Source organism: Copadichromis virginalis, linkage group LG3 (assembly GCF_057382275.1).
Source record: "Copadichromis virginalis isolate Kocher_CV1m ecotype Utaka linkage group LG3, C_Virginalis_male_GT1.1, whole genome shotgun sequence".
Classification (NCBI taxonomy): domain Eukaryota; kingdom Metazoa; phylum Chordata; class Actinopteri; order Cichliformes; family Cichlidae; genus Copadichromis; species Copadichromis virginalis.
Window position 1 is genome coordinate 24,342,694 of NC_140620.1, and position 15,721 is coordinate 24,358,414.

General features: G+C 39.9%; 1 protein-coding gene across 2 annotated transcripts; it reads right to left on the reverse strand.

Annotated features, from left to right (window-relative positions):
* On the reverse strand, positions 1-15,153 carry LOC146713573 (uncharacterized). Of its 2 annotated transcripts, none has more exons than XM_085448843.1 (6): positions 15,089-15,153; positions 13,985-14,099; positions 10,503-10,844; positions 8,229-8,516; positions 7,379-7,528; positions 1-3,356 (listed from the first exon to the last, which is right to left on the reverse strand). In XM_085448843.1, the coding sequence occupies exons 2-6, from the start codon at positions 14,088-14,090 to the stop codon at positions 1,276-1,278; spliced, it is 2,967 nt and encodes a 988-aa protein (XP_085304969.1). In that variant the 5' UTR covers positions 14,091-14,099; positions 15,089-15,153; the 3' UTR covers positions 1-1,275. The 2 variants fall into 2 exon arrangements, with proteins under 2 accessions (XP_085304969.1, XP_085304976.1); XM_085448850.1 differs by lacking the exon at positions 15,089-15,153 and adding an exon at positions 14,930-15,078.
* Between the last annotated feature and the right edge of the window lie 568 nt (positions 15,154-15,721).

The window sequence follows — 15,721 nt, forward strand, 5'->3', positions numbered from 1 at the left end:
TTAGGATGAGGTTTTCTATTACCAGTGTTCCCCCTTGAGTCACTGCTACATCTTCCACTTTGTGAGGAGATTCTGTAACATTAATGCATTTTTAAGTCTCATGAATATAAGTTTACCATCACCTAAGTACAACACCTTTATCCTAACCCTCCTTCAACCATAATTTCAGATTGAACCCTAGAAGCAAATGTTAACTCTGGTGAAAATTGTTTTAAAATCTTGGATTTGTTCAGAAGGCTGTGATTTAAATTAAGAACAGGACTCTTCACCACATTAACCTTTTAAGGTGAAAAGTGGTTTTATTACACTGAATGATGCATCATGGCACTCAGACTGTTAATCACTGGTAACAAGCTGTAAATAACACCACATTACAGTCACTATGAACAGAAATGAATATATGTTTACAAAAAATAAAAGTTATTTAAAGTCAGCTAGTGCTGAAAGTTCCAGTTCCACTCATTTTTCTTTTTTGACATATTTTTGATGGCAGAAGCTCCATCCTCGTTCGGTGAGATATAACTTCCATCCATTATATTTTTCAGGGTCGCGGGGACTATCCCAGCTGCATGTCTTTGGACGGTGGGAAGAAGCCGGAGTACCTGGAGGGAACCCATGGAAACACGAGCAGAACATGCAAACTCCACACAGAAATGGCCCCGGCCTGATGGTGGAATTGAACTCAGGACCTTCTTGCTGTGCAGCAACAATGATAAACACAGTGCTGCCCAAGATACAACTTATCATATTTAATTTGAGCTTTTCCTTCATCCTCCACTTGATAATCACCTTTTTCATTTCAACACTGCCTTTCTTCAATGACCTATTTTCCTCATGTCTCTTCTTCCTCTCTGTGGCTCCTGATCAGAGTACAAACATAAAAAGAAAAAGGAATTTGCTTCTCCTGAGCTGATCTTTCTGTTTTTCTATAACTGCTGAAAACTGAAGTCCTGAATGTTAATCCACCTCCATCTGATCCTGCTGGTTTTCCTCTCTCTGTTGTTCTGCCTCCAGTTTTTCTCTCTGTGTCTCCTTCTGTGCCACAAACACAGAATATAGATTGTTTACTTCACCACTGTTTTCCTCTGCTCTCTTTTTCTCAGTGTCTGACTCTTTTATGTCCACATTTCTCTCCATCTGTCTTTTTTCTACAAGCTGTTCTTGTTGTGTCTCTTTTTCTCTCCATGGTTCCTGATCACTGCTCAAATGAAAAGAAAAATTAAAGGACTTTTCTTCTCCTAATGGCATGGGCTCCTCTTTATGTTCTTCTGAATATTATTCAACCTCCATCTGATATTCATCGTTTTCTTTCAGACATTCTTGTGATTCTGTTTGAACTGGCAGCTTCTGCTGATCTTTGGTCCATTGCATGGGTTCATACGATTGTGATGTTGCAGCATATTGACTGTGAGCTGCATCATGAACATTCATATGATAATCATTTTGTTTTTTCACATACTTTTTTGGCTTTTTAAAATTCTGATGCTTGCGTGCTCTTCTTTCTTCCTCAACTTTCTGTTTCTTGACTGGCAGTGTGCAGACCTCATTCAGTTTCAGTGCATTTGGACGATTTCTACTCTGGTTATTCTTTTGATCAAAATCACATGTTCGTTGCATCGGCTCCTCCTCCTGTTTTTCTTCCACACAGATGACTCCTCTCTCTGTGAGACTGACAGATTCTTCCAGCTGCTGTTTTTCCTTTACCTTCACTTGTTGCTCCGCCTGCAGCTCTCCTTCATGTGGGAGTTGTAGTTTTTCTCTCTCCTTGTCTTTCCTCTTTGTTTCCTCAGATCTGAGCCCTTCATTAACCTCCAGCTCCTTTCCCTGAGCTCCTTCTTTCCTCTCTGCTCCTCTCAGTTTCTCTGGCTGCTCTCTGATTTGTTCTGGGCTCTGTTGACATGTTTCCTCTGGTTGTTTCTTGTGGTTTTGTCCTTGTATTTTCAGATGTGTATCCAGTGGAACTTGGACTGATGAAATCATGCTTTCTGTCTGACCCCTCTGTTCCTCTGGTTGGTTTTTATTGTCTTTCCTTATTTTCAGTTGTCTCTCATCTTTCTTTCTTTCCCTTCGTGTCTCTGATTGAAGCCTCCTCTTGTTTTCCTCTCTCTGTTGTTCTGCCTCCAGTTTTTCTCTCTGTGTCTCCTTCTGTGCCACAAACACAGAATAAAGATTGTTTACTTCACCACTGTTTTCCTCTGCTCTCTTTTTCTCGGTGTCTGACTCTTTTATGTCCACATTTCTCTCCATCTGTCTTTTTTCTACAAGCTGTTCTTGTTGTGTCTCTTTTTCTCTCCATGGTTCCTGATCACTGCTCAGATGAAAAGAAAAATTAAAGGACTTTGCTTCTCCTAATAGCATGGGCTCCTCTTTATGTTCTTCTGTAAATGGTGAAAACTGAAATCCTAAATCGGTTTTTCCTGCTTGCATCTTTTTCTCTCTTTTACTTTCAGCCACCTCAGGTTTCTTTCCCCTTCCTGGCATCTCCTTTTCTTCATCTGTTTCTTGTTCTGTTGTAGACTGAGACACTTTTTCAGTCATAATAAACTGACTTATCCTGTCCCTCCCTGTCCTCTGTGTTTTTATGTCATCTTTATTTCTCTCCTCTCTGGTGTCCACATCATGTGTTTCATGTCTTCCTCTCCTGCTCTGTTCTTCATGTGTTTCTTGTTTCATTTTAAACTGAGGCTCAGTTTTAGTCACAGCAGATGTTTTTGTTTCTGAACTGTCAGTGTCCACTTCTTTGCTCTGTTTCTTTTTGGTTTTTTTCATGACCATTTTCTTTTGTCTCTTTTTCTTTCCACTGTTGTTCACATCACCCTTTTCTTCGCTTCCTGTCATATCCTGTGTTTGGTGTTCCATCTTAATCAAAGACTCTTTGTCATTAACAGTAGATGCATTTATTCTCCTTTCTTGTGGACTCTCAGTGTCCCTTCCTTGCTCCGTTTCTGTCTCATGAACATCTTGTTGTGTTTCTCTTTCCGATTTAAAGTTTTTCTCTTCTCTGTTGCCCACATCATCTTCTTCTTCTCTTCCTGTCACTTCCTGTTCTTCTTTTGTTTCTTTTTCTATTGTAATCAAAGACTCTTTGTCATTAACAGTAGATGGATTTATTCTCTTTTCTTGTGGACTGTTTATCTTCTTTATTTGTTCTGTTTCTAAAACAAACTCATCTTGTTTGGTTTCTCTTTCATCTTCATGTCTTTGGTCTTCTCTGCTGTCCATATCATCATCTTCTTCTCTTCCTGTCATGAGTGGTTTGCTTTGTTCTTCCACCACCTGCATCGCACTGTATTTAGGGCTGATCGTGTTTTTCTTCCTGGCCTGTTGAGCTCCGTCCTCCTCACTCTTCTTTTTTTCTGTTAAATAAAAGAAGCAAGAGAAATGGATGAAGAACAATATGAAACAAAGTTCTTGTTGTTTTTTTGTAAATGGGTAAAAGTGAGAAAAAATAAATAAATAACACATTAAAGTATTTGAAGCAACCTCAATAAATGAGCAGTGATTGAGATTTGGTGCCATCTAGTGGTGAATTTACAGATTACAACCAACTGTTTGCCTTGCGGATGCACAGAAACAGCGACAGACATCACCAGTGTTTGGGAGTAATGTACATGTACCACCGTTACATATTTAAAATACACAAAATGAGTAACTGTATTCCGCTACAGTTACCGTTTAAAAAGGTGGTATTCAGAATTAGGGATGGGTATTGATAAGATTTTAACGATTCCGATTCCATTTTCGATTCTGTTTAACGATTCGATTCTCTTATCAATTCTTTTTTTTTTTTAAAAAAGGAGAACACTAAGGTCAATTAGCTTAGAACTTTGTTTTATATCTTCTCTTTGAACAAGATAGAAATTTAGGAGTAACATGGCCTTACAAACCCAACAGTGAGATCTTGAGAGATCCAGCCTACGGCTCTTCAATGGGGTGTCACAGGGTCCCCAGGAAAAAAAATGTATATGTAAAATAATAAAATAAATATTCTCCTGTAGCAATAACAAAGTTTAACATAAATTATTCTGTAGCAATTACACAAGAATATCCAGTAATGTCCCTGCCTACAATTAAACACATTCACTTACCAAAGTGAAATTGGGGGCATCTGCTGTGGCAAATGGGTGCAAGCCTTTGACCACAAACTTAGTCACTGCTCGGTGACATTCGTCTATCCTGGCCTGAAAGGAGACGCTACCGGTAGACTGCAGCGAGAACTGCCAGCATCTGAGCCAGCCTCTGTCTGTCTCATCATGGTCACTAAATGCAACGCACAGTAATAGCAGGTTTTGTAATAAGGTAAATCGCGCTAACATAATATGCAATGCTAATTGATTAGTTACCTGCAGTATTAACGGGAGAGGACGTGGAAACGCTACCGCTGCTGCTGGGTTGAGCTTCGCTAGTCCGGAGCGGATCAAAAACACGACATTCGTTGAAAGCAATCGCGTGTTTTTTGAGCAAATGCTTTTGCATGTTCGTAGTGTTTCCTCCCTTTGATGAAATCTCTACTTTGCAAGTATTGCACGTTGCCCTGTTGTCATCCTTTCTCATAAAGTGTAACCAAACTTTTGAGCGTTTGTGCCGCTCAGGCGCCGTGTTTCCTACTGGGTAAAAGACGCTACTCAACGTGATGACGTCATTCGGGGCGACTGGAATCGATAAGGGAATTGTTTTTAAAAGTGGCAAACGATTCCAAGGAATTGAAACAGTGGGAACCGGTTCTCAACAAGAACCGGTTTTCGATACCCATCCCTATTCAGAATACAGTTACTCTGTTGAAATAAATGGATTACACGGCGGTATTTTCCAGTTTCATATGTTAATCTATGCCCTCTCTATTTTTGGTATTTCCACATCGTGGAAACCAAACAAAACATTCATTAAGAGGCTCTAATGTCTGTGTCTCAATCTCCCAGCCCATGTCACCTCTACTTCCGGCCCACATACTGACCTGTGGGCCCACAGCCCCAGCCCCACTCCCCCCCATCATCCTGACTGACACCCCCATCACCTCTGTGGACTCATTCCGCTTCCTGGGTACCACCATCACCCAGGACCTGAAGTGGGAGCCCACCATCACCTCCGTCATCAAGAAAGCCCAGCAGAGGATGTACTTCCTGAGGCAGCTGAAGAAATTCAACCTGCCAACACGGACGATGATGCAGTTCTACACTGCAATCATCGAGTCCATCCTCACCTCCTCCATCACCGTGTGGTACGCTGGAGCCACTATCAGGGACAAACAGAGACTGCAGCGTGTTGTGCGCTCTGCTGAGAAGGTGATTGGCTGCAGACTCCCATCTCTGCAGGACCTGTACACCTCCAGGACATTGCGGCGTGCAGCTCGGATCTCAGCTGACCCTTCTCACCCTGGACACAGTCTGTTTGACCTGCTCCCCTCAGGCAGGAGGCTCCGGTCCAGTCGCACCAGAACCTCTCGCCATAAGAACAGTTTCTTCCCCTCTGCTGTCGGACACATGAACAATAACCGTATGACTGTCCCCGCCACTAACACATGACCCTACGCTGTGTCACTGCATCATTACATGTTTGGCACTGATCACCACCTGCACTCATGTATATATCTTTCTATGCAGCACTTTTAATTCTTATTCTCATGTATATATCTCATGAATATCTCATGCACATATCTTTCTACATAGCACTTTTAATTCTTATTCCTACTTTTATTTTTTTTTATTTTATTTTTTTTCATGTCTATTTAATCGCAATTTATGACACTATGTTTGCACTGAAGCACCGCAGCAATTTCCTAATGTTGTAAACCTGCTCAACATTTGGCAATAAACTGATTCTGATTCTGATTCTGACCTGAAGAAATATTTTTGAAAGTGATTGTTCAAAAACTTATTCAATATGAAGGCAATAGGCAGAGTGTTACAGGCACAGCCCTAAAGAATGTAGCCTCATGGCCAGTGTAGCCCAGTTGTAACTAAGCTATTAAGACTCGACTGCAGCCTTTCAACGCCTCTTTCTGTCTCTCGCTAGCAAAGTTGACCCAGACAACAAAGTAAAGCTAGTTTTCGGCTACGCAGACCTGTTTTATATACGCGTGGAATAGTTTTATATACGGGATCACTCCAAAAAGGCCAGTCTTACCTAATGTCCACCCTACTCTTACTCATTTTATATTAAGATTTAAAAATCTAGTTGGTATTGGTATGGCGAGTATCCTTCAGTAATAATAAATCACACAGCAATAGTACATTCATTGTATTTGTTGGCTGTAAGAATGTATGTTGGCTAGGAAAATACAACTAGGAACCCACATGTAGTTGTTACATTACATTCATGTAGTTGTAAAAAGCACGATTATATATTAAATAATCCAAAGTATTCTGTTACGTTACTCTCATTGAGTAACATAACAGAATACATTACAAAATACTGTTTGGGGCATGTATTCTGTAATCTGTAGTGGAATACATTTTAAAAGTAACCTTCCCAACACTGGACACCACACATGAGTAGTCATCTATATTCTTGAACTATTTGGCTCCATCTATCTTAATGACCTCATAGTACCAAATCACCCCAATATAACACGTTGTCATGAGACTGATATCTAAAATATTCCCTCTCTCATGCCGTCTCCCTCCTCTCCCTTTGTCTTTAACCAACAGTAGCACTGTTTCCATGAGCATCCTGTTTATCAACAGCTCTGGAGACACTTGTTGTTAATCCAAGCCTCAACAGATCCAGTATGGAAATATGGGACCGGCACTGGGAGTACATTGATTTTTTGGGGGAAAGTTTGCGTCCTGTGGGTTCCTAGTTGGTGACAGTTTCTGAATATGTTTTTCTTTTATTCCATTCATTCATTCAAGCCAAAATACATTCTTACAGCCAAAAAATACAATACACTAGAAATGTTGGTGGATTTTGAGTTTCTCTACTAATAAACAATGATGAGCAGAAGACAACAATTCTATTCTTCAGGTGATTTTTGTGCTAATAGATCCCTTTAAATCTTTCACACTGGACTCAGAAATATTTTTAGAAGTAACACATAAAATCATTTCTTCAGAATCAGAATCAGAATCAGAATCAGAATGGGTTTTATTGCCAAATGTTGAGCAGGTTTACAACATTAGGAAATTGCTGCGGTGCTTCAGTGCAAACATACTGTCATAAATTGCGCTTAAATAGACATGAAAAAATAAAAGTAAGAATAAGAATTAAAAGTGCTACGTAGAAAGATATATGCATGAGATATACATGAGATATATACATGAGAATAAGAATTTATTAATTCTTGATAGATTGATTGATTATATGAGAAATAATATTAATCATTATTATTATTTACGAGGTTAAAACAATTATTCATCATTTAGAGAAAACGATGACTTACTGAATTTTCCTCTTCTCCACTTCCATACAAAGAAAACTGCACCAATTAGAAGAAGAACAACAGCAACACTGACAGCCGAGGCAACAGTGACATTTGGATTACTGATTGGACGACTGGGTGGACCAGAAGGACTGACCAAGAAGAAATCATCTGAAATTAATAAAACAATTCATAATTCATTGTTTACAGTATATATTAGTACAATATCATTATTTGATTCATATCTTTAGGACCTCTTCTCTCAGACCTTTATGGGTCACCACAGCAGATCATATGCGTACATCTCTCCCTATCCCAGCACCCTCCTCTGTCACAACAACTCTCTGCACGTCCTACTTCATCCATGAATCTTCTCTGGGATTTCCCTGTTTTCCTTCAGCTCCATCTTTAATCTTTTTTCCAGTATACCCAGTACCCCCCCTCCTCCACATGTCCTATCTCAGCCTTTCCTCTCTAACTCTGTATCCAAACTTCTTACCTGAGCTGCTGCTCTGATGTATCCGTTTCTAATTTTGGTCACTTCCAATTTAAATCTTTACATCTTCACCTCTGCCTCATGTCTTTTTGTCAGTGCCACTGTCTCTGGGTCTCGTAACCATGTAGTAAACTTTACCTTTCACTCTTGTTGCTATCATTCTGTCACAAAGGATGGCAGACATTGACATTCGTCGCCACCCTGCCTGCTCTCTCTTCTTCACCTCTCTTGTTCACTTTCCATTGCTTGGAATTGTTGTCCCCAAGTTTTTAAAATCTACTTTTAGTATGTCTACTCCTTGCATCTTTAGTGTTACAGTTGTCCCCCCCTTCACAGAAATGAAATTCAAACCATTAAATAAAACATTAGATTTACCTGGAACATGTATGTGTTTGTCTCTGCTCTGGCTTATTTTCTTCTGTTGGACTCTGCAGGTGATGTTGTTGCTGTGTCTCTTCTCCACAGTCACTCTGCTGCTGACAGTATAGAGGTCATCAGGACCTCTGAGGGTCTCTGTAGGTCCAGCAGAGAGGAGGTTTCCCTCACCGTCCAACCACAGCAGCTCAGGCTCTGGATACCAGCCTGCAGACTCACACTGTAACACCACTTTACTGATGGTTTTATTGAGGCCTGCAAAACTGATAACAGGTGAGGAGACGGCACCTGGAAAACAAAAACAGAACAGATGATGACATGAGATGGTTTATTAGCCATTAAAAAAAAAAAGAAAGAAAAAAAATACAACAACAGCAACAAAAAAACCTCTTGAATATGGTCTGGAAGTTTTTTCTGAATGCACTTCTGAATATTAAACCCAAAATATATCTTTATATTTTTTGTATATATAGTTTATGCATCCAAGGAGAATGGGTAGTGTAGTATTCACTGTTTAACCCTTGTGTGGTGTTCATATTTTTGTTACTCAGCCAGTGTTCATGGGTCTGGTGGACCCGCTAGAGTTTTGGCTTTCCAAATTAACACTATCAAAAATTTTATGTTAAATTACTCAACAGACATTTACTTCATCCCAATTACAAGCCATATGAACAGCAAACATGGTTAATTTTTTCCCTTTACCTTTGTTAGATCACATTTATGAATTAATGTGCTTCTCTTTTTTTGGGTTTTTTTTTCATAAAATGTTATAAAAAAATGAATAAGTTATAATCAAGTGGAGTGAGTGGAAAGACACATATTTACATGTGAAGCAATATATTTCACAACTAAATGGGATCAGCTGCTCATCAAACAGGGGAGGTGGTGCACACACTTATTCCACACTGTCCTGATGGCAGCTAGCTTGTCTCTCTGCCGTCGAGCTGGTCTGTCGTCTCGGTTATCAAAACGGATAATCCTGGAAATTTTGTGGAAGTTTTCCAGAGACATTGATGCACGGAAAGGTTCTTGCCGGTTTCTGCATCCCACAGGGATTCTGTGGATTCCCCTTTGGACCTGAAAACTCCTGCAAGGATAAGAACCCCAAAGTAGGCCTTTGGGGTTCTTAGATAAATTTGGTCCATCTCCTTCCACCTCTCTCCAAAAACACACCTTCCTTCTAGATTACTGCAATCCAGAATAATTTTCTGGATGGAATCTGGGATGAAAAGCTCAAATGAAGACTTGATGTCCTGCACATGAGTAACTGTCAGCCGTGTTGGCCCTGGCTTATCACAGTAACAGCTCTGCAGGGTGGCTCATTTCTTGGGCAAGAAGACCATTCAATTTCACCAGTTATTGACATCCATATTTCTTCACTTGCTGTCTGGTGGGCTTGTTCTGGTCCTGGAGCTGGCAGCAGATGGGGTACTCGTCTTCGTTTTGTTACTAAATGGTGCTCAACCTCATCCTCTTCTTCAAAGTCACTGTCAGACTCTGAATTTTCAGAAATGTGAAATATTCTGAAACCTCTTTGTCAACATCATCATCCGAAGCCCCTCTGGCTTCCAAAATCAGTTGGATGGCCCTCGCAGCAGATAATCTTTTGCCATCTTGATCAGTTGTGATAAAGAACCACACCGGCACAGTCTTATTTATAGTATTATGCCCCTAATTTGCAGGTGGGACAGGGTATGAGAAAATAAAATTTGGATCCCTAAAGAAAGAGGGTAAAATGTGTGGGAATGTCAGAGCAGACGGTGTTGATAGTTGAATTTTCAACAATGTTGCAACTTTGTGCGCCAGCAGGAGGGGAAGAAAACACTATCAGCAGCACCAGAAAGGAGGAAGACAGAGTGTGGGAACACAGGACCTACACTTTCAACACTTTTATTAGACCTGGGTCCAGTGGACCCGAACACCTTGTATGTAATGTAAATGCATGGGGGGAGGTACAGTATGAGGTCATTGAAAATTAGTTCGGATTTAAGTTCTTCACAGAAAATAAGCCAAAGCCAATGAATTTCAGGTTGAAAAAATAATTCATTGTTTAATTTTTCTTTTGAGAAAAACTGAAAACGGGTCTCACAGACCCGAACACCATACAAGGGTTAACAGCCTACCACCCAAAATAGCAAAGAAGACATTTTTCCACAGAACAAGGCTGTGCAGCTACTAAAACAGCACTAATGTCAACTTATGAATCAGAGTTTAAGAAAAAGTTCTACTATTTTAAAAATCCAATGCAATTACACTCATAATATTTTTACTTACCAACAACAAGCTGAACTGTAGTGTCTTTATTTAACTCTGGAAAAAAACATCTGTACGTTCCCTCATCAGACAGTTTGACTTTGGAGATTTTCAGTGACATGTTTCCATTCTTCAGTTCGTCTGTGAACACAGATGTTCTGTTGGTGTAGGACGGATGTTTTTTAGACTCCAGCTCCACACCATCACGCCACACGAAGACAAATCTGGGGTTTAGGTCAGGTCTCGCCCACTCCACAGCCATGTCCAAAGCATCCATAACAGGGTCCAGGTTACATGGCAAAATGATGTCATCACCAATCCAAGCCACTACTGGATGAAGAGGACCAATAACCTCTGACTGACCTGATGAGAAGAAGTATATTTCCAGTGACACAAAGCTGCTGTAACAGACAGGGATCGTGTCTTAGATTTCCAGACTTTCCAGACTTATTTTACAGTTGCTGTTGAAAAGTGTTTGAAAAACCAACGATTCTCTTTTAAAAGACCAAAGTTCATCATGCTGGTTTTTTTTTTCATCTTTGTTCAGCTTCTAAAATCATAATATTTTAAGGATTTAAGCCCAAATTTTACATGGGACACCTGCTCACACTGTCTTTTGACTAACCAAAAATTAGAAGACCACTGTCGCCTCTGACACCAACTTCCATCACTTTTTATCCTTTTTAAATAACAAGTCTGTAAAGGACTGCAACCCCACACACTGTTCTTCTGGTTGCACTATGAGTTTTTATTGATTTTCCACTCATATGACTCTTCCCGGTTCGGCACACACATCAGCCAGCTTTTCAGCTGTCTGTACACTCCTCTGGTCTCCAACCTCACTATACAAAGGGAAAACCTCATTAGATCAATCATCTCTACCAGTCCCTCCAACCTCCCTGGCACCGCCCCTTGGGCTCACTGCACCACCCCTCCCCTGCAGCTGAGCCAGGGACCACACTTCCGCCACAAAGTCAATTCTACAACAAGTCTGAGCTGTGTGACAAAACCTTCAACTACCATAGTTCAGTTTTCAGTGTAGTAGTCAAGCTACAAGTCAGAAGAAATTTAAATCCCAATAGTAACAACTACGGCGGTCTATTATGAGACATTATAACTATTTAAAGGTTAAAAAACATAGGTCTTTCAAAGATGAACTGCTCAATGACTAAAACATCTGTCAAAAAAAAAAAGGTAATGATTGTATTGTGATTGTATTCATTGATTCTGATTGTATTTTGATGTCATATCGAAATTTAGTTGGAAAAAAAAAAATTTCTGAGATGCTAAAATAAATAAACTCAAGGACAGGTAAAGATCAAAGCGAATAAAATCATTTTTTTGGTTTTTCAGGGAGGGGGGGGTGGCTTTAAAGGGATAAAGGAGCATGTGGTGGCTGCAGTGAAAAAAAAGCAAGCCTACCATCACTATGTTCACCCTGTGTTTGATGGAAAGATGGTAAGCTTTTGTGCTGCTGAAAACAAGATATTTTCATGATGCAGATGTTAATAATTGATAATAGTTCAGTGTCCAACCTAACAACCCTCTGGCCAGTGGCTCAGAGTTTTACTGGGCCATGTACATTTTTATTGGCTTATGGTAAATGGCCTGTATTTGTATAGCGCTTTTCTAGTCCCTAAGGACCCCAAAGCGCTTCACACTACATTCAGTCATTCACACACACATTCACACACTGGTGATGGTAAGCTACATTGCAGCCACAGCCACCCTGGGGCGCACTGACAGAGGCGAGGCTGCCGGACACAGGCGCCACCGGGCCCTCTGACCACCACCAGTAGGCAAACATGGGGTTAGTATCTTGCCTAAGGATATTTGGCATGCAGTCAGGAGGCAGCCTGGGATTGAACCACCAACCTTTTGATTAGTGGCTGACCTGCTCTGCCACCTGAGCTACAGCCACCCCTATTATAAAATAGCTTTAATTATTATATTTTTAAATATTAATGCAATTTAATTAACACAATATTTTTTATCTTTCAATCTGAAAAATGTTACGAAAGCCTTGAAATAAATATGATCTAATACACCCCATGCCCGCCTTTAAACTCACCCCTGCTTGTTATGCTTGCAGGTATCACTGTCATGTAAAATGTGATGCCTACTGTCAGTTGTAAAGTGCTTTGGTTGCTCAGGTAGAGTAGAAAAGTGCTATTTAAGAACCAGTACATTTACCATTTGGCCTTCAGCAAGCTTAAATGTGGTATCTAAGATTAAGTTAACAGTTCTACATATTTCAATTTAACTGCTGGAGGTTTATTGCAGATTTTTCAATGGAAAACAAACAGTGGTGGATGGAGCAGCTAGAAAGTTTGCTTTTCTTCATGTTGGAGTTTGTTGATCAGGTGCTTTGATGACTTCTGCTAGTTTTTCCTAATGGTGAGTACAGGAACAAGACTGCGGTTTTGGATGTTTCTTTCTTCACTCAACTTGAGCTCACCATCTTGATAATGGCCCCACTGTGAATGTTAATGTTTTAATGTCATTTGTGCTTAGAGATATATAATCGTTTGTATGTTGATAAAATATCTCATCCTTATTTAGGTCTGTTAAGGTTCTGTGTGCACTCTGTGCCACATGAGATGGGAGGACGTTTACTCCTTTCTGTTGTTTGGGAAGAGGGGGAAGTTCATGGGAAGGTCGCATCTTGTTTTATGATATATGGTATGACAAAACAAACACTTTATATCTGTTCAGTTTCATGTCTTAGCTGCCCGCAATTCTCCCAGGAGGCACCTGGCACCAATCATCTTGGGCAAACTCTTGGGAAGTGGTACAGGGGATCCAGCCCGAGTTCGGCTGGATTCAAGTGGAAGGAAGGAATGGCTTGGCCTCGGTCGGCTCCCCTCGCAAGTGGTCACACGAAGAGCTCTGTCTTGTGTCTTGTTTTGTGGCCGCAGTTGGTTGTCTTAACGTTCCAGCAAGGTTTGTGCTTAGATAACGTTAACACCCACCTACTTGTTCTTTGTGGTGTGAGTGTAGACATACCCCACGTTAAACTATGACAGCATCATCATCACTGCTGCAATGACGATGAATCAGCAATCTTTGTTTTTTTTTCAAAAACTAGGAGCTGTGTAGGCTTTTTTTTAATGCAGGTCTTTTTTAGGCACAATTGTGGGTAAAATGCTCAGGTTTACATGGTGACGACTGAACACTACAGAGCTGTGCATCAAACAAAGCATCAAAGCAAAGAATTTGTCTTCAGGCTTTTTTGTAATGTAATTATTTGAATTACTTGATGAATCATTTCTGCCTTGGTAACATCATCTTATTGCAACTGACTCTCAATTTCTCAAGTCACTGCTGACTGCATTTTTAAAATATGAAATTCAGTATTGCTCACGTACATCCACATTCAGACTGGAGACAGTTACATTATTATGCCAACAGGTGGATGTAAAACTTCAAACTTCAAATCATTGTTGCGGAAATCCACAACAAAAATGATTAATAACTCTGTTACACTGATGTGTTTCACTTACCTCTGCATGGGTGTATCAGGGCAAAGACAGCAGCTGTGTAGAAAACCAGGACGCTGCACCGATCAAACAGATCCATAACGTCTCGTCCAGCTCTCACATGGAGCATGGTCTGATTCTGAAAGTAGAAATGAAAAAGCATTGTGAGGAATATGTTTGCAGCACCCAAAACCTGTTTAACAGATGCTGAAAACATCATTTTATCAGCTTATTCACCATCAGAGTCACCACCACCACCACCTTGGAGTCTGGGTTTAAAGTGAGATTAGAAGCAATAACATGGATACACAGTATAATGCTATATAAGATGTGTTGGGTGTGGCCTCAGATAATATGACATATAAAAATCTGAATGTGGATTTCTGACAAAATAATGTCATAGTTTTTCACTAACACACGTTGTTTTGTGGTTGTTTCCAAAAGAGTTTTATGTTTTACAGAAAATGTTAGGTTTCAAGAAACCAAGCAGTTGTAAAGAACCTGTAAGAAAAAGAAACATGAAGCTTTCACCACCAAGATGAAAATTGTTTAAGGTTTTGCTTAGGAGGGACTGATTCACTGTATTATTTGGGGATTTTCAGAGAATGGGAGTTGGCGCCCCCTGCTGCACGTGACGACAGAGTTCCAAGTTCACTTGCAGCGACAGAAATAAACTGCAGTATAATCACGGTGAGAAAATTAATTGTGCGATTGGTTTGAGTTCGGATTTCAATCATTACACTAGATCCTAGAAAAATGACACTTTTCGTTCCTGTTTGATGTCTTTGTCCTTCCTGCTGCAGTCAGCACTCAGTTTAGTTTCACTATCATTTACAATACAACAGCGATTCGGTGTAGAACAGATTTATACCGACAAATGTTTATTTGAAATATTAGACCATCTGAAAAGCAGAAAAAAAGCAGGTTTAAAGCTTTTTAAAGTCACCATTCATATATAAATTTTCAAACCTGGCGTTCATCTGCGCACTACCGAGATCATTTCGAAAGTGGAGGAGATTACGCCATTCCCACGGGACACACTCCACTATCTTCATTTATATGAGCCCACAAGAAAGTCCGAGCCTAAGACCTAGTATAGGTACAAAATCTGTTGAAGCTTCTGCATACCTGTTTCTGAGCGTCCTCAGCGTGATTTCAGGGAATGCTATTTCCGGTCACCTGGAGAATAAGGAGCGCTTCCGTGTTTCCTGCTTTTTTTTTTTTCTGAATTAACGCACCTTAAGCTGTGATGTATTCCGTATTATTAATGTTTGCTTGCTATGTTTATTTTGCTAAATGTAGACTTCAATCAGCTTAAAGAAATTATAGTTAGACTTAAATAAATAAATGAGTAACTTTTTTTCATCTATCACAGTTGATCACTTGGCATGTTTCATCTTTGTCCAGGTGGTGGCGCTGCACGATTACAGGTTTAGCAGTATGCTTCATGTGTGGTGAGAAACAACGAAAAGCCAGATGTTGCTGGGCATTTCCAGATTAAACACAATAAAGATGAAGGGGATGTCTTACGGACCGTGCAAACGCTGTGTCCTGAGATTTAGGAGCAAACATCACTTTAACCAGGTAAAATAAATATTCTAAATGACTATTATTTTGTGAATATATATTTAAGATTGTTCAGTGAAATATTTGATTTTTTTTAACCCTTTTATACACGAATTATGACAACCTCAATCAGGATTTTTTTCTTAAGTATTTTTATTCATCTTTAGGCATGAAAAAAAGTTTTTAGAAATTGTT